Raw genomic sequence first — 24,946 nt, forward strand, 5'->3', positions numbered from 1 at the left:
CAAGAACATAAAATACCACGTGCTTGCAATTTCATTTACCTCTGTAACATGTGGCATTGGGTTAAATCCACAGAGGTTGCAGACAGTGTTCTTGCATTCAGTACAGGTGTTGTAGTTGGGAGGGTCCTTGGAGTCAATGTTGAGGTCCACCTTGCAGAGTGGACAGGTGGACTGCCCTGCTTTGGGTGCTGGTTGGGAGGATGCTGCTCCCTTTGGAGGCTCTGATGGGGGTTGGTCCACTTTAGCCTGTACTGATGGGGGGGCCTTGGCCTGCTGGGGTTGCTCTGCTTTTGTTTCCTCTGCTCTCTCAGTAGTAGGTGGTTTGGTCTCCTTTGCAAGGGGCAACTTGTGAGAGGCCGGTGCAGACACCTTGGGGGAAGCTGGCGGTGTGGAATGGGGCTCGTCCTGAACAGCTGAGGTGATCAAAGTGGATGCAGAGCTGAAGATGGAGGATCCAAAGCCAAACATCTTCCCAGACACTGACTCTTCAGGCTTTGAGGGCGTAGACTGAGATTTGGGACCACCAAAGCCAAAGAAGCCTCCTGACTCCTGCTTGGGGTGTTGCTGTGTGTCCGGGATGGCACTACTCTGCCTACGCCCATGCTGGCTGGGCTGCTGTGGTTGTTTCTGAGGTTCTGAAGCTCTCCGGTTCCCTTGTGATGCCATCTGAGCTGGGCTTGCCGGCATTTGAGTGTCTGCTGCTTTAGTAGCTTCAGCTTTTGATACTTCAGCTGCAGGGGGAACTGGTTTCCTTTGAGGGGAGCTTGGGATTGGACTGTTTGTCTTCACAGATGCAGCAGGTGTTGTAATGTCCTTTTGGGCTGCAATAGGTGTGATAGTGACTGTTTGAGGTGCAAAAACTTTGTTGGGATACAGTTTCATCATGAGGGGTTCTGGGGGTTCAATTCCTCCAAGAGCTCTCTGCATCTGGCAGTTCAGACACAGCCACTCCTTCATCTGAAAAAGCAGTGTTGTGTTAGATACATACTGCCGTTGGATTCTGGGTTAAACTTGGGACATTGTTATCCTAGAGACTGATTTTTACATCAGAAGTTAATGGTTATCTGTAGGAGCCAGATGGCTTTGGAATGTGCTGGGTGGACAGGAGGAAGGCACAGGATTGCTATAGGGGATACGGATGGACATCTGTGGATTGGGAAAATGAGGGGTTGAGGTCAGGTCATATCCCCTTAAAGGAGATTATGGTTTATTATCCCATTACTTCCCCTTCCTGTCGAACCATAATTGATGTAAGGATTAGAGAGAAGGAGGAGTGCCTAAATTGGAGTATACAGTGGCTTGCGAAAGTACTCACCCCCCTTGGCATTTTTCCTATTTTCTTGCCTTGTTTGTTGGAATTACAATGTATGTTTTGGGTGTTTGTATCATTTGATTTTTAACAACATTCCTACCACTTTGAAGATGAAAAATATTTTATCTTGTGAAACAAACAAGAAATAAGACAACAAAACAGAAAACTTGAGCGTGCACAACTATTCATCCCCCCCAAAGTCAATACTTTGTAGAGCCACCATTTGCAGCAATTACAGCAGTAAGTCTCTTGGGGTATGTCTCTATAAGCTTGGCACATCTAGCCACTGGGATTTTTGCCCATTCTTCAAGGCAAAACTGCTCCAGCTCCATCAAGTTGGATGGGTTTCGCTGGTGTACATCAATCTTTAAGTCATACCACAGATTCTCAATTGGATTGAGGTCAGGGCTATGACTAGGCCATTCCAAGATATTTAAATGTTTCCCCTTAACCCCTTAAACCACTCGAGTGTTGCTTTAGCAGTATCCTTAGGGTCATTGTCCTGTTGGAAGGTAAACCTCCATCCCAGTCTCAAATCTCTGGAAGACTGAAACAGGTTTCCCTCAAGAATTTTCCTGTATTTAGCCCATCCATCATTCCTTCAATTCTGACCAGTTTCCCAGTCCCTGTTGATGAAAAACATCTCCCCTGCATGATGCTGCCAACACCATGCTTCACTGTGGGGATGGTATTCTCGGGGTGATGCAAAATGTTGGGTTTGCACCAGAGATAGCGTTTTCCTTGATCGCCAAAAAGCTAAATTTTAGTCTCATCTGACCAGAGTACCGTCTTCCATATGTTTGGAGAGTCTCCCACATGCCTTTTGGCAAACACCAAACATGTTTGCTTATTTTTTTCTTTAAGCAATGGCTTTTTCTCTGTCCACTCTTCCGTAATGCCCAGCTCTGTGGAATGTACGGCTTAAAGTGGTCCTATGGACAGATCCTCCAATCTCCGCTGTGAAGCTTTGCAGCTCCTTCAGGGTTATCTTTGGTTTCTTTGTTGCCTCTCTGATTAATGCCCTTCTTGCCTGGTCTGTGAGTTTTGGTGGGCAGCCCTCTCTTGGAAGGTTTGTTTTGGTGCCAAATTCTGTACATTTTTTAATAATGGATTTAATGATGCTCTGTGGGATGTTCAACGTTTCGTATATTTTTTATAACACAACCCTGATCTGTACTTCTCCACAACTTTGTCCCTGACCTGTTTGGAGAGCTCATTGGTCTTCATGGTGCCCCTTGCTTAGTGGTGTTGCAGACTCTGGGGCCTTTCAGAACAGGTGTATATAAACTGAGATCATGTGACACTTAGATTGCACACAGGTGGACTTTATTTAATTAACTAATTATGTGACTTCTGAAGGTAATTGGTTGGACCAGATCTTATTTAGGGGCTTCATAGCGAAGGGGGTGAATACATATGCACGCACCACTTTTCCATTTTTTTTAAAAGTCATTTTTAAAATTTTACTTCACCAATTTGGACTATTTTGTGTATGTCCATTACATGAAATCCAAATAAAAATCAATTTGAATTACAGGTTGTAATGCAACAAAAAAGGACAAACGCCAAGGGGGATGAATACTTTTGCAAGGCACTGTATATACATACTTGTGGTGGTGGAAACATGCTTTGTCTAATGCAGCTGTATTGATCCTTTGGGCAGAATAAACTTGGTTAAGCTTTCATAGTGTCCGTAGAGTTTTTTACTCTGAGAATTAGAACCTAACACTGTATACTAGTGATGGGGGAATAAACCGATACAGTTACATATCACAACATTATTTTTGGACACTATTATATTGATATTTGATTCCAAGTATTTATTTGTAAAAAAATATATAAACATTGCCTTCGGAAAGTGTTCAGACCCATTGACTTTTTCCACATTTTGTAACGTTAGTCTAATTCTAAAATGGATAAAATAAAATAAAATCCTCATTAATCTTCACACAATACCCTAGAATGTCAAAGTGAAAACAGGTTTTTAAAATGTTTGCAAATTAAAGAAAAAACAAAACAGATACCTTATTTAGATAGAGTTGAAGTCGGAAGTTTACATACACCTTAGCCAAATACATTTAAACTCAGTTTTTCACAATTCCTGACATTTAATCCAAGTAAAAATTCCCTGTCTTAGGTCAGTTAGGATCACCACTTTATTTTAAGAATATGAAATGTCAGAATAATAGTAGAGAGAATGATTTATTTCAACTTTTATTTATTTAATCAAATGCCCAGTCGGTCAGAAGTTTACATACACTCAATTAGTATTTGGTACCATTGCCTTTAAATTGTTTAACTTGGGTCAAACGTTTCGGGTAGCCTTCCACAAGCTTCCCACAATAAGTTGGGTGAATTTTGGCCCATTCCTCCTGACAGAGCTGGTGTAACTGAGTCAGGTTTGTAGGCCTCCTTGCTTTCACATGCTTTTTCAGTTCTGCCCACACATTTTCTATAGGATTGAGGTCAGGGCTTTGTGATGGCCTTTGTTGTCCTTAAGCCATTTTGCCACAACTTTGGATGTATGCTTGGGGTCATTGTCCATTTAGAAGACCCATTTGCAACCAAGCTTTAACTTCCTGACTGATGTCTTGAGATGTTGCTTCAATATATCCACATAATCTTCCCTCTTCATGATGCCATCTATTTTGTGAAGTGCACCAGTCCCTCCTGCAGTAAAGCACCCCCACAACATGATGCTGCCATCCCCATGCTTCAAGGTTGGGTTGGTGTTCGTTGGCTTGCAAGCCTCCCCCTTTTTCCTACAAACATAACAATGGTCATTATGGCCAAACAGTTCTATTTTTGTTTCATCAGACCAGAGGACATTTCTTTAAAAAGTACAATATTTGTCCCCATGTGCAGCTGGAAACCGTAGTCTGGATTTTTTATGGCGGTTTTGGAGCAGTGACTTCTTCCTTGCTGAGCGGCCTTTCAGGTTATGTCGATATAGGACTCGTTTTACTGTGGATATAGATACTTTTGTACCCGTTTCCTCCAGCGTCTTCACAAGGTATTTTGCTGTTGTTCTGGGATTTATTTGCACTTTTCGCACCAAAGTATGTTCATCTCTAGGAGACAGAACACGTCTCCTTCCTGAGCGATATGACGGCTGCGTTGTCCCATGGTGTTTATACTTGCGTACTATTGTTTGTACAGATGAACGTGGTACCTTCAGGCGTTTGGAAATTGCTCCCAAGGATGAACCAGTCTTGTGGAGGTCTACAATTTTTTTTCTGAGGTCTTGGCTGATTTCTTTTGATTTTCCCATGATGTCAAGCAAAGAGGCACTGAGTTTGAAGGTAGGCCTTGAAATACATCCACAGGTAAAACTCCAATTGACTCAAATGATGTCAATTAGCCTATCAGAAGCTTCTAAAGCTATGACATAATTTTCTGGAATTTTCCAAGCTGTTTAAAAGCACAGTCAACTTAGTGTATGTTAACTTCTGAACCACTGGAATTGTGATACTGTGAATTATAAGTGAAATAATCTGTCTGTAAACAATTCCTGGAACAATTACTTGTGTCATGCACAAAGTAGATGTCCTAACCGACTTGCCAAAACTATAGTTTGTTAACAACAAATTTGTGGAGTGGTTGAAATACGAGTTTTAATGACTCCAAACAAATTTTATGTAAACTTCCGACTTCAACTGTAAGTATTCAGACCCTTTGCTATGACTCGAAATTGACCTCATGTGCATCCTGTTTCCATTGATAATCCTTGAGCTGTTTCTACAATTTGATTGGACATGATTTGAAAAGGCACAAACCTGTCTATATAAGGTCCCACAGTTGACAGTGCATGTCAGAGCAAAAACCAAGCCATGAGGTCGAAGGATTTGGCTGTAGAGCTCAGAGACAGGATCGTGTCGAGGAATAGATCTGCGGAAGGGTACCAAAACAATTCTGCAGCATTGAAGGTCCACAAGAACACAGTGGCCTCCATCATTCTTAAATTGAAGATGTTTGAAAACACCAAGACTCTTCCTAGAGCTGGCCGCCCGACCAAACTGAGCAATCAGGATACAAGGGCATTGGTCAGGGAGGTGACCAAGAACCTGATGGTCACTCTGACAGAGCTCTTGAGTTCCTCTGTGGAGATGGGAGAACCTTCCAGAAGGACAACCACCTCTGACAGCCCGCTTGGAGTTTGCCAAAAGGCACCTAAAGACTCTCAGACTATGAGAAACAAGATTCTCTGGTCTGATGAAACCAAGATTGAATTCTTTGGCCTGAATGAAAAGCGTCACGTCTCGAGGAAACCTGAAACTATCCCTACAGTGAAGATGTTTTTCAGTGGCAGGGACTGGGAGACTAGTCAGGATCGAGACAAAGATGAACGGAGCAAAGTACAGAGAGATCCTTGATGAAAACCTGCTCCAGAGCACTCAGGACCTCAGACTGCGGCGAAGGTTCACCTTCCAACAGGACAACGACCCTAAGCACACAGCCAAGAAAATGCAGGAGTGGCTTCGGGACAAGTATCTGAATGTCCTTGAGTTGCCCAGCCAGACCCCGGACATGAACCTGATCTAACATAGACCTGAAAATAGCTATGCAGCAATGCTCCCCATCCAACCTGACAGAGCTTGAAAGGATCTTCAGAGAAGAATGTGAGAAACTCCCCAAATACAGGTGTGCCAAGCAAGTCATAGACAAGAAGACTCAATGCTGTAATTGCTGACAAAACCTGTTTTTGCCTTGTCATTATGAGATATTGTGTGTAGATTGATGAAGAAAATAAACATTTTAATCAATTTTAGAATAAGGCTGTAACGTAACAAAATTTGGAAAAAGTCAAGGGGTCTGAATACTTTCCAAAGGCACTGTATATTTAAGCAATAAGGCACGAGGGGGTGTGGTATATTGGCCATATACCACAAACCCCTGAGGTGCCTTATTGCTATTATAAATTGGTTACCAATGCAATTAGACCAGTAAAAATAAATGTTTTGTCATACCAGTGGTATACGGTATGATATACCACAGCTGTCAGCCAATCAGCATTCAGTGCTTGAACCACCCAGTTTATAATGCTGAATATTTCCATCTGAATATTCAGTCTGCATACAACATCGTTGCTCTAAGTATCTTGCTTGAATATTATACAGTAGTTCATTTGAATAGAAATGTTACAATTTGTGTAACTAAAGCACTCAATACAAGTACCTTAAATGTCCCTATTATTGAAACTTTCAACTGAATAAAACATTGGTAGGCAAAGGCAATTTGACAGAGTAGCCATAATTGTATTATGTTTAAATGAATTCCCAGAACAGTAATTTCTTACCTCAGTAACGCTTGGCATGGGGTTAAATCCACAGAGGTTGCAGACAGTGTTCTTGCATTCGGTGCAGGTGTTGTAGTTGGGAGGGTCCTTGGAGCCCTTGTTGAGTTCCACCTTGCATAGTGGACAGGTGGACTGGCCTGCTTTGGGAGCTGGTTGGGAGGATGCTACTCCCTTTGGAGTCTCTGATGGGGGTTTGTCCACGTTGGCCTGTACAGATGGGGGGACCTTGGCCTGTTGGGGTTGCTCTGCTTTCTTCTCCTCTGCTTTCTGAGCAGTAGATGGTTTGGTCTCCTTTGCAGGGGGCATCTTGGGAGAGGCAGGTGCAGACAACTTGGGGGAAGCTGGCAGAGTGGTATGGGGTTTGTCCTGAACAGCTGAGGTGATCAAAGTGGATGCAGAGCTGAAGATGGAGGATCCAAAGCCAAACATCTTCCCAGACACTTCCTCTTCAGGCTTTGAGGGGGTAGACTGAGATTTGGGACCACCAAAGCCAAAGAAGCCTCCTGACTCCTGCTTGGGGTGTTGCTGTGTGGACGGAATGGCACTACTCTGCCTACGCCCAGGGCTGGGCTGCTGTGGTGGTTTCTGAACTTCTGATGTTCTCCGGTTTTCCTGTGGTGTCTTCTGAGCAGGTCCTGGAGAGGTCCCAACTTTAGGAGGCTGTTGTTGAGGCTTCACAGGCTCTGCTTTCGGTGCACTTGCTGGGGTCTGCTGAGGCTGGACTTGTGGAGTCTTCTGCTGTGGGGGCTGCTGCTGTGGTTGTACAGCACTCCCCTGCTTAGCCCCTGATGGGTCTCCTGGTTTTAGAGGACTTGCATGTTTCTGGTCTTGCTTTGCAGTCATTGTGGGGGAGTCTGGCTTTCTCTGGGGGGAGGCTGGCATTGGGGTGTCCTTCTTTCGGGCTGTGGCTGGTGTTTGAGCCTCTTTTTTGGGCGACACTGGTGTTGGTGCACCTTTTTGGGCACCAGTTGGTTTGGGAGTCTCCTGCTTTTGAAGCGCAACGGGTGCAGACACCATGGGGGAAGCTGGCGGTGTGGTGCGGGGCTCATCCTGAACAGCTGAGGTGATCAAAGTGGATGCAGAGCTGAAGATGGAGGAGCCAAAGCCAAACATCTTCCCAGACACTGACTCTTCAGGTTTTGAGGGGACAGGCTGAGAGGCTGGAGTCACTGGCTCCTTTTTGGGTGAGGCTGGTGCAGTGGCCACTTTTTGGGGACCAGATGCTGTTGGTGTGTCTCTCTTTTGAGGAGCAGCAGAAGCAGAGACTTTGTTGGGGGAAGGCTTGGGTTTCATCATGGTAGGTCCTTGAGGTTCCATTCCTCCAAGTGCTCTGTGCATCTGGCAGTTCAGACACAGCCACACATTCACCTGAAAATGTTTTCCATTGTGAGAGCAATACAGAATTGAATCAATTTCATATACAGCTCTACATCTGCATGATGGAAAACAGCACAAGCAAATGTTTCTTCCGTGATATCATCAGACATTTCTCCTTATTCTCTGAGACATACATCATCCAGCACTCTGTGATACATCATTGTTGCAGTTTTGAGCTTCAACATGACTTGCAGTTTAAGTATTAGGTGTATTGCATATGCAAAGCACTCTGAACTTCCACTTCTATTCCCTATAGTACAATGCTACTGTTGGTAGAATTAATATGAGTCAAGAACAAGTCAGGAAATGAAATAGCCATAACCACTACAATTGAGACTTTGATTTGTCTCTCTTTAGTAAAGTAAAATATCAATCTTTCCACATAGGCTAAAACCATGTCAGACAAGTTGTTTATATTTGTAAGAAGAGAGAATTAACAATTAATGAACCGACCAATGGTGCAATGTCTAAAGGTTATTTCTGGAACTGAAATACATAGAAATTAATAGACAGTTCAATCTAAAAGATGACATTATAATTTCAGAATGACTAAGATTATCCGTGTGGAGATTAATTGACTCTCTGAACTTTTATATAAAATAAAGTTATCTTTGTCCAAATAATAATACATCAGTAATGATTTGTTCACACAGTAATTAAGTGATATTTGGTCTATCTTACCTCAGTAACATTTGGCATGGGGTTGAATCCACAGAGGTTGCAGACAGTGTTCTTGCATTCGGTACAGGTGTTGTAGTTGGGAGGATCCTTGGAGCCCATGTTGAGTTCCACCTTGCATAGTGGACAGGTGGACTGGCCTGCTTTGAGAGCTGGTTGGGAGGATGCTGCTCCCTTTGGAGGCTCTGATGGGGGTTTGTCTACTTTGGCATGTACTGATGCGGGGACCTTGGCCTGTTGGGGTTGCTCTGCTTTCTTCTCCTCTGCTTTCTGAGTAGCAGGTGGTTTGGTCTCATTTGCAGCGGGCATCTTGGGAGAGGCCTGGGCTGCTGCAGACACCTTTGGGGAACCTGGTAGTGTGGTGTGGGTCTCATCCTGAACAGCTGAGGTGATCAAAGTGGATGCAGAGCTGAAGATGGAGGAGCCAAAGCCAAACACCTTCCCAGACACTGAATCTTCAGGCTTTGAGGTAAACTGAGATTTAGGACCACCAAAGCCACCAAAGAAGCCCCCTGACTCCTGCTTGGGGGGCTTGGCCTGTAGTGTTGGCACAGCTTTTGCAGGAGATGTCCCACCTTTTGGAGGCTCTTGCTGAGGCTTCCCAGGCACCTGCTGTGACAGGGTGGCATTACTCTGCTCATGCCCAGGTTGGCCTGGCTGCTCTGGTGGTTTCTGAGGCCCTGATGTTCTCCGGTTCTCCTGTGGTGCCTTCATAACAGGTGCTGGGCTGGCTGGTTTCTGAAGGTCTGCTGCTCTGGCAGCATCTGCCTTAAGTGGCTCTGTTGCTGATGTAGCAGGTTTTCTCTGGGGGGAGCCTGGTGTTGGAATGTCTTTCTTTTGGGTAGCGATGGGTGTGACAGTGGCCTTCTGAGGTGCAGAACCTTTGTTTGGAGAAGGTTGGGGTTTCATCATGGGAGGTCCTGTGGGTTCCATTCTCTTCATCTGGCAGTTCAGACACAGCCACTCCTTCACCTGAAAGAAAATGACAGCGTAAAGATGGTCAAATCACATTATCCAACATGGTTAAATATTATTTAGTACCATGATTTCAATCAGCAACACTAAATATGCCTTTGTCAACCGATACTTGCAAATGTGATAATGGGTATTTGTGAACTTCATGTTCCACAAAATCAGTAAACAAAGCAATATTCACAATGTTCTGTGCCTGTCATCATGAGATAGTGTCTTTGTAGAAAAGCCCAAACTTATTTACAATTCAAGTTGCCACTAGACATCAGTAACTAAATATTTCTACTGTGTTGTGTCAAGTCTAAGACGGTTTCGATGTCAGTGTCCTCAAGGAAATTAATGTATGAATTTAACTGTCCGAGAATTGTTCATAATTATTCCATCTTCGCTAATAACACCTTTTTGGGTTATTAAGCAATTATTGCTTGGTATAATTATACAGTAGCCATTAGCCAATAGTAAAAGGCTACACCTTTGTGCTATTATGAGACACTCACACTCCCACTTAGGAGGGAGCTGAACACCAGTCTTAAAACAAATGATGTGTCCTACAACTCGCTGCCTGCACTCACAATTCAAATGGCCTCTGCTGTAAATGGGCAGGGGACCATTAGGTCTCCAAACATACATGAACTCTGTGTTTTAATCTGTTTATCTGCTCTCTGATAGCGATACAGTCCTCCTGAGGGAGGCACATAATGCAGGCTATCAGACAAAAGGCCATTAGTAAAGCTTGTGGAACAGTTTACCATACTTCCCACTGCCTCTTGTAATGATACGAGGCCTCTGTGATGGTAAGGGAGTCACTGGTCTGCATAATGCAATGATAACACTAACGGATCTCATCAGCTCTGAGAAATGTGCTGTTAACCAAGTCAAAGGTGAAACTATTTCCAGATTCCCCTTATTGTGCTGCAAAGACTGTCAGATGGACACCTAAATGATCTTAATCACTATAAAAGAAGTGGGTCTATATAATCAACCTGCTCTACTCATGAACACAGCAAGCTCTCCATTCTGTGGACTCCTAGTTTAGGCCATCATGATGCATAGTAAATTACCCAGTGTAAAAAAAGAAATCATCAACACCTACATGTTGAGTCAGTGGACCCAAATAGACACTGGAACAGTGTTAAATGAACACACTTACTGCTTAGTGTAAAGCCTTGTTCAAAATTTTCCCTGAGTGTCTTGCCTTTAGAGTAAATTGTAGAGTTACCACCCATAATTATATGTGTTAGTGACAGAGACACGGTTGTTGCATTCATCTATTTTTAGGGTCTCTGGACTTCACCAAGTGAGATCAAAAGCAAATATGTTATCATTCAAAATGTAATCATCTTTAACACCATACCATATGTATTTCATAAGGCCTTATTTTGAGGGTCTAGTTTTACCCAAATACATAGGCCTGAAACTGGTGCACATCACTTTGAACCAAAACAATGCCAATCATTATCATATTTCCCAGCATGCTCTATTACAGGTAGATTTTTATATAATTTTATGTTTCACGGCATGGCAGCCATAACCCTGCAACAGGAGCCACACCAAGACCTCCTGTGCACACCCAGAATGGAGCATTGGCAGCCACTCCCATCCCCTGCAGCAGCTCCACTCCTTTGGCAGGTGTTTCATCAGGGTGGACTGAGCTCTGCCAACACTGCTTTCCCAGTTCCCCCCCCCCACCCCCCCCCCAGTCCCTTCATCCAGCGACTTGAGGGACGTCTGTCAAATGCTCAGTCTGCTCTGCTCTCACGTGGTTGGCCAAGGACCATGGCAAAGTCTCAGCTCACTCAACAAATAGCTGCAATTGCCTGTTAGCTCTTATGGGAAGGAGCTGTATAACCCCTATGACTCTAAATCTCATAGGGGGCTTGGGCTAATGCACCTAAATGTGTGAAGTATGATACAAAAAATGGACACAATTGATATTTGGGTACAGGACACGTGTCCTGGCATTCTGGTTCTTTCTGAAACATGGTTAAATTGTTATGTATGTGATAAATATATTGAAGTAAATTATTATAATGTATTTAGATGTGACAGATTACAGAAACGGGGAGGAGTGGCCATATATGTAAAATCTAATTTCATGGTGTCCCAATCTTTAAATATTCCTGTTCCTAAGAAATTTGAGCTCCTGGTTGTAGATGTGTCCATAAACCAGAATACACATGTATTTGTTGCTGAGATTTACTGCCCCCCTGCTGCCATGGGGGCAGTAAATGTTGCTATAGCCGTTGCTATAGCCGAGTGTTTAGCACCTTTTTGTCCTCGGAGTTGGTCATTTTAGGGGATTTGAATCTGGATAAGCTATCCCCGGCCTCAAATCAATTTCAGAGCATATGCATTGATTTGAATCTGACTCAAGTGATTTCAAAACCTAAATGTGAAAAATCCTGGTAACTCCTCATTGATTGATTTAATTCTTATTAATAACCCGCATAAATATTTGTCTAGTGGAGTATTTGCATATGATCTCAGTGATCATTGTCCCATAGTATCTTTAGATACGAAACAGCAAAATCCTAATCCTCGTTTAATTAAGAAGATACATTTTTTTATGTTTCCTCCTTAAGGGTTTTAACATGACATGTTCTACTCAGATTTAGCCACTATCTCCTGTATTCCTGACCCTGAGTTGGCTCTAGAACATGTCTCTTCCATATTTATTCCTCTGGCAGATAAACACGCCCCTTTTAAACAATTCAGAGTCAAAAATAGATCTAACCCTTCAGATGAGCTCATTCAGATGAGAAATCAGGCCTGGGCCAAAGCAAGGAAAACTTAGTACTCTGTAGTGTACTGGAAATCTTTCAGTGAGTTGAGAAACAAATGTACTATCTGGAAAAACAGAATGCTGGTGATCCTTCTAAATTTTGCAAAACAGTAAATGAACTGAAGAGTACAAATTCCTCTTCTTCCATGCCTAAGCAAGTTCTTTCTGACTCTGGCATCATAACTGAGAAGAAAGGAATAAGTGACGCATTTAATCCTCATTTTATCTCGGCAGCCTTTTTATTTGAGAGAAACTGTGGTTTAATTGACCCTGGTCAGTCAATCGACTGCTCTTCCCTCTGCCAGCCTCCAGCTGACTCGACGGTTAACCTGTCAACTTCTAGTGAATCTTTGTTTTCATTTCAACAATTTACTATCTGTGATGTGCTACAGTGCCTTGCAAAAGTATTCATCCCCCTTGGCTTTTTCTTATTTTATTGCATTACAACCTGTAATTTAAATGGATTTTTATTTGGATGTCATGTAATGGACATACACAAAATAGTCTAAATTGGTGAAGTGAAATGAAAAAAATTACTTGTTTAAAAATTTGTAAAAAATCAAAAATAAATAAAAAAGTGGTGCTTGCATATGTATTCACCCCCTTTGCTATGTAGCCTCTAGATAAGATCTGGTGCAATCAATTACCTTCAGAAGTTACATAATTAGTTAAATAAAGTCCACCTGTGTGCAATCTAAGTGACACATGATCTCAGTATATATACACCTGTTCTAAAAAGTCCCAGAGTCTGCAACACCACTAAGCAAGGGGCACCACTAAGCAAGCAGCACCATGAAGACCCAGGAGCTCTCCAAACTGGTCAGGGACAAAGTTGTAGGGAAGTACAGATCAGGGTTTGGTTATAAAAATATACGAAACTTTGAACATTCCACACCATTAAATCCATTATTAAAAAATGGAAAGAATATAGCCCCTCAAGAAACCTGCCAAGAGAGGCCCACCAAAACTCACAGACCAGGCAAGGCGGGCATTAATCAGAGAAGCAACAAAGAGACCAAAGATAACCCTGAAGGAGCTGCAAAGCTTCACAGCGGAGATTGGAGTATCTGTCCATAGGACCACTTTAAGCCGTACACTCCACAGAGCTGGGCTTTACGGAAGAGTGGACAGAAGAAAAAAAAACATTGCTTAAAGAGAAAAATAAGCAAACATGTTTGGTGTTTGCCAAAAGGCATGTGGGAGACTCCCCAAACATATGGAAGAAGGTACTCTGGTCAGATGAGACTAAAATGTAGCTTTTTGGCCATCAAGGAAAACACTATGTCTGGTACAAACCCAACATTTCGCATCATCGCAAGAACACCATCCCCACAGTGAAGCATGGTGGTGGCAGCATCATGCAGGGGGGATGTTTTTCATCGGCAGGGACTGGGAAACTTGTCAGAATTGAAGGAATGATGGCGCTAAATACAGGGAAATTCATGAGTGAAACCTGTTTCAGTCTTCCAGAGATTTGAGACTGGGACAGAGGTTTACCTTCCAGCAGGACAATGACCCTAAGCACACTGCTAAAGCAACACTCGAGTGGTTTAAGGGGTTAATAAAGGAGAAACATTTAAACGTCTTGGAATGGCCTAGTCAAAGCCCAGACCTCAATCCAATTGAGAATCTGTGGTATGACTTAAATATTGTTGCACACCAGCGGAACCCATTCAACTTGAAGGAGCTGAAGCAGTTTTGCCTTAAATAATGGGCATACCCCAAGAGACTTGCAGCTGTAATTGCTGCAAAAGGTGGCTCCACAAAGTATTGACTTGGGGGTTGAATAGTTATGCACGCTCAAGTTTTCAGATTTTTGTTGTGTTATTTCTTGTTTGTTTCACAATAAAACATATTTTTCATCTTCAAAGTGGTAGGCATGTTGTGTAAATCAAATGATATAAACCCCCCCAAAAATCTATTTTAATTCCAGGTTGTAAGGCAACAAAATAGGAAAAATGCCAAGGGTGGTGAATACTTTGGCAAGCCACTGTAGATGCCTTGCTTAAGATTGACAAAAGAAATACACTGGGGCTAATATGCTCGATCCATTTTTGCAGAAGCTCTCTGCCACCCTGATTGCTGAATCATTAACCCATATTTTTATCCTGACAATTATTTCTGGTACTATCCCCAAGGTTTGGAAGGCGGCCCATGTACTCTCCCTTTAGAAAGGTGGTGACCCTTATGACCTAAATAATTATCGCCTTATTTCTAAAGTTTATTGCCAGCTAAAATATTAGAATCCTTGATTAATTCTCAGCCAAGATGTTTCTTATCTTTGAAATGTATTCTAAATGTACATCAGTCTGTTTTTAGACCAGGTCAAAACAGTATCTCTTATGCATCCCTAGTTATAAAATATGTGGTTAACTGTACGTATAAAAGGCAACATTTTGCTGCCCTCCTCATTGACCTGCCAAAGGCTTTCGATACTGTTTAACACTCACTGCTAATTCAGAGGCTTTCCTCAATTGGCCTAGACCAGGCTTCATGTAACTGGTTAAACAATTACTTGACAGATAGAACTCAACGTGTATCTACTGATGGTCTTAAATCAGATTTCCTGGATTATCTGAAAGGTGTCCCGCAGGGGTCGATTCTGGTTCCTGTACTTTTTACTGGTTACATTAACAATATCAATATCATTAACAATATGTAACCTGCACTTGCATGCCAATGACACTGTTGTGTATGCTATTGCCCCCACAGTTGACCAGGCTCTATCTGAACTAGTCTGCCTTCATTGTATTACAGTTATTTTAATGCGCTCTAGAGAACAATATATGCTTAGTTTACCTACATTCAATATTAATTTCAGGTCAATAAAGTTTTCCCTGTAGCTCAGTTGGTAGAGCATGGTGTGTGCAACGCCAGGGTTGTGGGTTCGATTCCCACGGGGGGCCAGCACAAAAAAAAAAAGAAATGTATGCATTCACTACTGTAAGTCGCTCTGGATAAGAGCGTCTGCTAAATGACTAAAATGTAAATGTATATATTGTTCTCTAGAGCGCATTAAAATAAATGATGATTTAAGCATACAGTGCATTCAGGAAAGTATTCAGACCGCTTCTCTTTTTTTCCCCACATTTTGTTATGTTACAGCCATAGTGTAAAATTTATTAAATTACATTTTTTACTCATCAATCTACACACAATACCCCATAACGACAAAGCAAAAACAGGTTTTTAGAAATGTTTGCAAATGTATGGAACATAAAAAAGTATTCAGACCCTTTGCTATGAGACTCGAAATTGACCTCAGGTGCATCCTGTTTCCATTGATCATCCTTGAGATGTTTCTACAACTTGATTAGAGTCCACCTGTGGTAAATTCAATTGATTAGACATAATTTGAAAAGTCACACACCTGTCTATATAACGTCTCACAGTTGACAGTGCATGTCAGAGCAAAAACCAAGCCATGAAGTTGAAAGAATTGTCCGTATAGCTCCGAGACAGGATTGTGTCGAGGCACAGATCTGGGGAAGGGTACCAAAGCATTTCTGCAGCATCAAAGGTCCACAAGAACATAGTGGCCTCCATCATTCTTAAATGGAAGAAGTTTGGAACCACAAAGACTCTGCCTAGAGCTGGCCGCCCAGCCAAACTGAGCAATCGGGGGAGAAGGGCCTTGGTCAGGGAGGTGACCAAGAACCCAATGGTCACTCTGAAAGAGCTCCAAAGTTCCTCTGTGGAAATGGGAAAACCTTACAGAAGGACAGCCACCTCTGCAGCACTCCCCCAATCAGGCCTTTATGGTAGAGTGTACAGATGGAAGCCTCTCCTCAGTAAAAGGCACATGACAGCCCGCTTGGAGTTTTCCAAAAGGAACCTAAAGGACTCTCAGACCATGAGAAAAAAGATTCTCTGGTCTGATGAAACCAACATTGAACTCTTTGGACTGAATACCAAGAATCACATCAGGAGGAAATCTGGCACCATCCCAACGGTGAAGCATGGTGGTGGCAGCATCATGCTGTGGGGATGATCGAGGGAAAGATGGAGCAAAACCTGCTCCAGAGCACTCAGGACCTCAGACTGGGGTGAAGGTTCACCTTCCAACAGGACAAAGGCATATAGCCAAGACAACGCAGGAGTGGCTTTGGGACAAGTTTTGAATGTCCTTGAGTGGTCCAGCCAGAGCCCGGACTTGAACCCGATCAAACACCTCTGGAGAGCCCTGAAAATGGCTGTGCAGCGACACTCCCCATCCAACCTGACAGAGCTTGAGAGGATCTGCAGAAAAGAAAGGGAGAAACTCCCATAATACAGGTGTGCCAAGCTTTTAGCGTCATACACAAGAAGACTCAAGGCTGTAATCGCTGCCAAAGTTGCTATAACAAAGTACTGAGTAAAGGGTCTGAATACTTATGTAAATGTGATATTTATTTTATATTTTTTGCAAACATTTCTGAAAACCTGATTTTGCTTTGTCATTAAAGGGGTAATGTGTGTGGATTGATGAGGAAAACAACAATTTAAACCATTTTAAAATAAGGCTGTAACATAACAACATTTGGAAAATGTAAAGGGGTCTGAATACTTTCCAAATGCACTGTATATCATGAATTTATAATTCAAAATATTGATGTAGCAATCGCAGATTGCCCCTTTAAACAAGCCCATTAAATCTCTCATAGAGATCATAATATCCTAAAAATACTTTACTTTATAACCATCATATACATCTGAGTGAGTCTGAGTGGCAGTGACCACTGTGTAGAAATCTCAATTTAGTGTGATGTAGGGCCTGTATACATTATCCTTCCTGAAACCCAGTTTCCAGCTCAATGCATTGAATGCAATGCAAATGAATAAGTTGTCAGCATCAAATGTTAAGATTTAATTGCGTTTTGTAAAGTGATGGCAGTTAATTTATATTACATAGCATTATATTGCACTATATTGATGCTGTCAATTTTGAAGTAATTTCGACATTGGACCCGCTACAAAAAGATGGACCAGTTCCAAAATGGACCTGGGACTTTCCCATCCGGACCCGATATGCATAAATATATTTTTTAAATATAGAGACCCGTTCCAAATGGACCTGAGGACAATTATAGCCGTTCCGTATAGACCTGGTCGGATCCAGACCCAGTTCGATCGAAGTGGGGAAGCAGAAAAAGCTACTTTATTAACCGGAGCTGTTAAAGTACGTGGGAGAAGAGGTAGAGAGAGATGACGCTCTAACATGGGTCGTGCTGTGTGTGTAGGTTACTGTGAATGTGAGCGAGTGACATGGGGTGCAGTTAGGAGGGAGAGAGGGAGAGACACTAACCAACCAATCCGACTCGCGCTTTAGTAGACTAATAGCTGCCATAGCTAGGTTATTTATCATCCAATATGATTACGTAGTACCTGTCTTGACTGCATCAAACTGGGAGAAGCTAGTTAAGCTAGCTAGCTAGGCTAATTGAGGCTGCATGAACTTCCGTGTCCTACACAGTCACAAACAACAATAAATCCATTCAGAATATTAAATAGCAGCCTACCTGTAGGCTTTTGGTCACTGTAGCCTATCCTTCTTCTTTAACTTTTAATTCCATCATTTTAATTACATCTTCCATTGATTAGATATCTCCTAACTTTTTCCACATACAGACGCTCTGTGACCGTAGCCTACTGCCGCTTTGATTACTTATGATTGGCCAACAACAAGCAACACTCTCGTGAAAAGCAAGAGCAGTAGCATAAATTATACAATTATCTCAACTGCAGCAGTTGGGTTCGGATCTGTACGGGTCTTTCCGGACAAGTCAGTTGAAGTTACACATACCCGAGACAATCCTATCAGATCTGACCCAGAACCGTGACATTATTTAGAATTCTGGATCCGGACCCGCTCGGGTCCTAGATCAGGTCTTGGGTATTCGGGTACAGGTGGATCCATGACGACCTCTAGCATCTTGTAAATCCTATAGTGACACAACCAAGTGGTCTACATAAAGCATTACCAGAGCATTGAACGACTGTAGATGTGAAAATATTTTTCAAATATTCATCAATAAATACAGCCACAGACAAATTAAAATGATATAGCCATTTTACCTCAGCAACATTTGTCATGGGGTTAAATCCACAGAGGTTGCAGACAGTGTTCTTGCATTCGGTACAGGTGTTGTAGTTGGGAGGATCCTTGGAGCCCTTGTTGAGTTCCACCTTGCATAGTGGACAGGTGGACTGGCCTGCTTTGAGAGCTGGTTGGGAGGATGCTGCTCCCTTTGGAGGCTCTGATGGGGGTTGGTCCACTTTGGCCTGTAATAATGTGGGGACCTTGGCCTGTTGGGGTTGCTCTGCTTTCTTCTCCTCTGCTTTCTGAGTAGCAGGTGGTTTGGTCTCCTTTGCAGGGGGCATCTTGGGAGAGGCCTGGGCTGCTGCAGACACCATGGGGGAAGCTGGTGGTGTGGTGTGGGGCTCATCCTGAACAGTTGAAGTGATCAAAGTGGATGCAGAGCTGAAGATGGAGGAGCCAAAGCCAAACATCTTCCCAGACACTGAATCTTCAGCCTTTGAAGCAGCAGGCTGAGACTTAGGACCACCAAAGCCAAAGAAGCCCCCTGACTCCTGCTTAGGGGCCTGAGCCTGTAGCTGTGGCACAACTTTGGCAGGAGAGGCTCCATCCTTTGGAAGCGCTTGCTGAGGCTTCCCAGGCTCCTGCTGTGTGCATGGGGTGGCATTACTCTGCTTATGCCCAGGTTGGCCTGGCTGCTCTGGCGGTTTCTGAGGCCCTGATGTTCTCCGGTTCTCCTGTGGTGCATTCCGAGTAGGTACTGGGCTAGCCGGTGTCTGAGGGTCTGCTGCTTTAGCAGTCTCTGCCTTGGGTGGCTGTGTTGCTGATGGAGCAGGGTTTTTCTGGATGGAGCCTTGTGTAGAGGTGTCTTTCTTCTGTGGTGCAGGAGATATAGAGGCTTTGTTGGGTGAAGGCTGGGGTTTCATCTTTGGGGTTCCAGGTGGGTCAGAGCCTCCGAGTGCTCTTTGCATCTGGCAGGTCAGACACAGCCACTCCTTACCCTACAATAGAAATCACAGCTTTACGCATAATATAAAGGTTTTTGGTTTTCTCACAGATGAACAAAAAAAAAACTGTTAATGCAATCAATATAATCTATGTTTTTTTTTCTTAATCCTTAATCCATACTAGATACATACTATATACAAAATAATGAAGGTTATGATTTATCGTTAAAAAAAAGATGTGAATATTAAAGTCACATTGTGTCTTTATCTAATGCCACTGCCTTTACAGTACAGCACTACTTTCATATTCTGTTAATGACTGCCTCATGCTGAATGAACTGCCACTAAATCAGTCTACTCTGTTTAAGCAGCCTGCTAAGTGGTAACGAGAGATAATACACTGACTTATCAAACCACACTGGCCAGGCTCAAGCATGCTCAATTCTCCACTGTACAAAACAATACAAAACAAATTTGACACAGAATGTCATTCATACAAATGCTACAAGGTGATCTTAGGTCAAAAATATAAATATTTGTCCTACTGTTTAATAATGATAAATAAATAACAAAGTATTAAATACTGTATATTCTGGAATGAAGCTCTACTTACGCCAGAGTCAGGAGGACTGAAGCCACACAAGCTGCAGACGACAGTCTTACACTGTGTGCAGGTGTTATGGTTGGGTGGCTCCTTGGTGTTCAGGTTGAGTCCGGTAGTGTTACACACTGGGCACAGGGGTTTAGCTCCAGCCATAGGTCCATCTTTAGACTGATGCCCAGCTTTATCAGCGGCTTGCTGCTGTGATGTAGTCCTGGGGGAACCCTGCTGCTGAGTGCCAATCTTAGGGGACCCTTGTGTCTGAGCTCCAACCTTAGGGGACCCTTGTGTCTGAGCTCCAACCTTAGGGGACCCTTGTGTCTGAGCTCCAATCTTAGGGGACCCTTGTGTCTGAGCTCCAATCTTAGGGGACCCTTGTGTCTGAGCTCCAATCTTAGGGGACCCTTGTGTCTGAGCTCCAACCTTAGGGGACCCTTGTGTCTGAGCTCCAATCTTAGGGGACCCTTGTGTCTGAGCTCCAACCTTAGGGGACCCTTGTGTCTGAGCTCCAACCTTAGGGGACCCTTGCTGTTGGGATCCACCCTTAGCAGGTCCTTGCTGTTGGGTGGCTTGTTGTTGTGGTCCACCTTTTGCAGGGTCCTTGCTTATGAGGGGGCTTGCTGTTGTGGACCACCCTTAGGAGGTCCTTGCTGTTGTGGTCCACCCTTAGCGGGGGCTTGCTGCCCGCTAAGTTTGGCTGCTTGACCAGCCTGACCGTTCCCCTGCAGCTGGGGTCCTCCCTGTTGCTGCTGTGGGGCATTCCCAGGGCCAGGAACTGACCCAGGATGCTGAGCGCCTGCTTTCTGTTTGTCAACCTCCCCATTGTCCCCAAAAAGACCTCCTCTGACAGCAGAGGAGACAGAGCTGAGGGGGTTCGCCCCGCTTAGAAAGTTAGAGAACATGGCGGGGTCCTCCTCTTTGTCCTCCTCTTCCTCGCTGGAGTCTACAGAGCTGCCAAAGCAGGAGCTGTCCTCTCTCTTCTCTCCTACAGGGGCCTGGGGAGGAACTGGGCCTGAGGCTGAGGGGAGGGCATCTACCACCCCACCACTGCTGTCGCTGCTACTACTGCTGCCTGGGCTCTCTTCTGGTTCAGCTTCTACACCAGACTTCCTACAGAGACAAGAGAGAGGGTGACAGAGAGGGGGGAGAGCGGCGTGTGAGAGAGAGAATCACACAGCTTCACACCTATAGAACACACACACACACACAAAGACATATGGGACAAAAAATCAGCTCCATTGGGAACTTCAACCTGGCCATGAATGAACTGAAAGACAAAGCAAAGAGGGCCATTAAAACATCTATAAAATTAGGCATACCAATTAGGATATGGCTCAAAATATTCAAATCAATAATAGAACCAATTGCACTGTATGGGAGCGAAATGTGGGGTCTGCTTACAAAACAAGAATTTGACAAATGGGACAAACACCCAATTGAAATCCTACATTCTGTAGTTCTGTAAGAGCATTCTCAGAGTAGAGAGAAAAACTCCAAACAACACATGCAGAGCAGAATTAGGCCAATTCCCTCTTCTGATTAATATTAAAAAAATAGCCACTAAATGTTGTAATAATGTATAAACAAGTGACCCACCACTCCTACCATTACAAAGCCCTCAACTGCCAAGAGGTGACCACAGAGAAAAGTCCCCTCAGCAAGATGGTCCTGAGTCTCAATTCACTAACCACTACCAACCCGACAAAGCCTCAGGTCAGCACTCAGAACATCGGACCCAACCAAATTATCAGAGCAAAAATAAAATATATCACCTATTGGAAAGAAACCACAAAAAAATGCTATTTGTCTCTAAACAGACAGTGCAAGGTGACAGACTATCTGACCACTGTGAATGATAGAAAACTGAGGAAAAACACTAACTATGTACAGACTCAGTGAGCACAGCCTGGCCATGGAGACCAGTCGTCACAGGCACACCTGGCTGTCCAGAGAGGCCAGGCTGGGCTCATGCTGCCCCCAGGAAGTGATAGAGACAGATCTGCAAACCAGAATGCTGTGTTTTAGCAGCCATATGTGTGGACTCGTGCAACAACCTGTGGGACAGCCAGTGAGAAGTATAGTGTGACTTACATTTTCCTATTCTTTATTATTATTTGTTGTAATTCCTGATAATATGACAATCACTATCATTATTAATGCATAATTACAAACAGTCTAGCATATTCCTGTCTTTCACCATCGTCGCTATATGTATACATTTACAATGTAAGTGTTTACTTTCCATGTCAATAAAGTATACTGAATTGAATTGAGAACGAGTGAGAGAGAGAAGGGGTAAGGGAGAGAGAAAGTGTGGAAGGGAGGTGGGGTGAGGGAAAGAGAGAGCATTAACAATATTCTGATTAAACATGCTGCCCCAGGCAGGCTGAGGATGGTAAACAAATAACAACATCTCAGAATATATTGGAAAGTAATGAGAACACAGGTCACATAATGCATTAAAGTCTCTGAGGTCTGTTTGTTATTACTGCTCTGCACCCTGATACACCTCTCTCTTCTCATGTTCTCACATCCTGCATCGGAAATACACATATTCATAAATTACTGCATGGCTATGGCAACAGATTGTCGATGAAACATGTAAACCTTTTCAGGAGAGAGAGAGAGAGAGAGAGAGAGAGAGAGAGATTTTGTCATGTGGTAACAACATGCTGAATAGTGAGTACCCTACAACTTACATTTGGATATTAAAATTGGCAATATACTAACTAAAATACAATAAACAAATGTAGGCAATGAAAGGTGTAAATAAAAACAGAATGTAATATGACCCTTGTCAAGAATCTCGACAGTATACCTATGCGTTTCTTTGTAAACATGTTGTCACAGCATGTGGTGTCTTATGAACTGATATTTTAAATAATTACATAATGGATATGAATATACTTTCTGTGGCACACGGATGTAAATTAAAACCAAGTAACTGTCGACCGATATCTCAGCTGAAAACGATGATCGTGTGCACATTAAATTGTCGCGTGCATTCAGCTGAGGCTTTAATGATTGCGTCTCGGTTTGATTTACTCAGCATGGGCTGTTGTTGGGCTTTCGGCACCATGGACAGCAGCATAGAGCCAACACGGTTTCATACATAATCAAGCCAGAGAGATCCCTTTCAAGCAGAAATACAATACAGGCCACGGTCCTACACAGTCATTGGAGGCGGAGACTGCATAGCAAATTCAAGTACTGAGGTTATAACCACATTCATATTTACACAGGAATATAGCACGTTCCCCATAGGCTTGTTGCCACTATAAAACGTGTGACCTCTGTAGCCCCATTAAATGGCGAATGAATGCTTTCACCCAACAGCCAGTATTACTGTAGAGGAAATTAAATCAGAAGTCTGGTTTAAAGCGGAAACCCGAGTAAACACACACATACACACAAACACAATCTGGTGCTCTCTGGAGAAACCGCGGGCACATACGGACAGGAGACAACAAATGATGAATGAGAACTAAACTCTGATATGGAAATACATATTTAAATAATTTGCCTAGATATCAGATTAAAACATTATAGTAATGACATGGCAGTCGCCAATGCCAGTTTAAATAGATACACTGGTGGTCTAACCTATTATCTCCTCCGCGCCTGGTCGTGATTTAGCATCAGTCGGTAAGTCAAACAGACAGGCTGTATTAGCTGCAACTCTACTTGAGTATACACGATGCAATCCGCATAGTGGAGTAGGCTACCAGTAGGCTACCAGACCTTAAATATAACATCTCTGAAACCACGATCCTCCCGGCAGTGAGATGGAGGAACCCCCTCGCTCAGCCGTTTTTCGCTCGGTGCGCCCTTGCTTGTTCCGCAGCGAGCCAAAGGACGCCAGGCTACGGAAGCTTCCGCAACGAGCCATCTGTAAATCATGTCTCGTTGCGGGACGAAGCAATGTGCGCCCTTGACATTAGCCTACACCTGCATTCGCCCCCATCACGTAGTCTAGCTATTGTAAAAAAAAAAAAAAAAAAAAACGGAACCGCCATCATCCCTGTGGACACCATAAAGAAACCCCCTGCCAGAGGCATTCCCGATGATAATTCAGTCCAGCATTCCTCACCCTCCGCGGTCACTTTATCAAACAGATGTACGTTCATCACACGGTTCTCTAAAAAACAAGACGCAAATGCTACCTGTTGTTGTGCTGGCTCTGTCGTGCCAGATGTCTCGTCCCATCTTGGCTCAGCCCTCCTTCAGTCGGCTACTCTTGTCAGTTTCTGCGGTCTGCCTGGCTGCGGAGGGATGGCGGGCACGGAGCAACGCAAGTCTACAGCATCCACTGATTCCGCCTCTCTGCATACGCATGCGCTACCCTCTGACAGCCAGTTAATCACAATACATCATGCAGGAACATTTCAATTAAAGGCACACGGCGATTTATCCCCGGCAGTCACACATTAAACGATCAAAAAAATAACATTTATCGCATGCATGCGCCATATGTTTGCATTTCTCATCAATAATGTTAACGTTTTAAATGTATGTAAATTGTAAACTATTTTGTCTGTAATGTATTTTTCAGACCCCAGTATGACTAGGTGTCGCCTTTGGGGTCGGCTAATGGGGATCCTAATGAATAAAAGAAAAGAAAAGAAAAAATGTAATGCATCATATTATTATCTCGCTCATTGGTTGGCCTTTTGGTCAGGCAGATAATTATATTATATCATGCTTGGGCTCTTATATCAGACTTTTGAAACCTAGACCGAGTAGGTTGTGTTTATGATTCTGAATTGATGTTTGTGCCCAGTGGGTTATTTCCAATAGGTGCAGGATTATTTGAAAACATGTGCAAAGAATAATCATTGACTACTGCATCCATGTACTCAAGACCAAAGAAGAAAAAAATATAAATCATATATTTTACAAAAAATATACTTTGGCTTAGTGTCTCTTCCCACTTCACTTGTAGCAAAACCATTTTTGGCTTAAACT

At 43.2% G+C, this 24,946-nt stretch overlaps 1 protein-coding gene across 1 annotated transcript in view; it reads right to left on the reverse strand.

Moving 5' to 3' along the window:
• LOC106573449 (protein piccolo) overlaps positions 1–24,295 on the reverse strand; it is a 100,789-nt gene extending 76,494 nt beyond the window's left edge. The window contains exons 1-6 of the mRNA XM_014148501.3: positions 24,145–24,295; positions 19,994–21,091; positions 18,472–19,434; positions 8,667–9,635; positions 6,609–7,976; positions 40–957 (exon numbers count right to left, since the gene is read on the reverse strand). Coding sequence (XP_014003976.3) covers positions 40–957; positions 6,609–7,976; positions 8,667–9,635; positions 18,472–19,434; positions 19,994–20,137 — 4,362 coding nt within the window. The 5' untranslated portion in view covers positions 20,138–21,091; positions 24,145–24,295. The remainder of the gene's footprint in view (positions 1–39; positions 958–6,608; positions 7,977–8,666; positions 9,636–18,471; positions 19,435–19,993; positions 21,092–24,144) is intronic.
• Between the last annotated feature and the right edge of the window lie 651 nt (positions 24,296–24,946).

This window comes from Salmo salar, chromosome 16 (assembly GCF_965601325.2).
Source record: "Salmo salar chromosome 16, fSalSal1, whole genome shotgun sequence".
Classification (NCBI taxonomy): domain Eukaryota; kingdom Metazoa; phylum Chordata; class Actinopteri; order Salmoniformes; family Salmonidae; genus Salmo; species Salmo salar.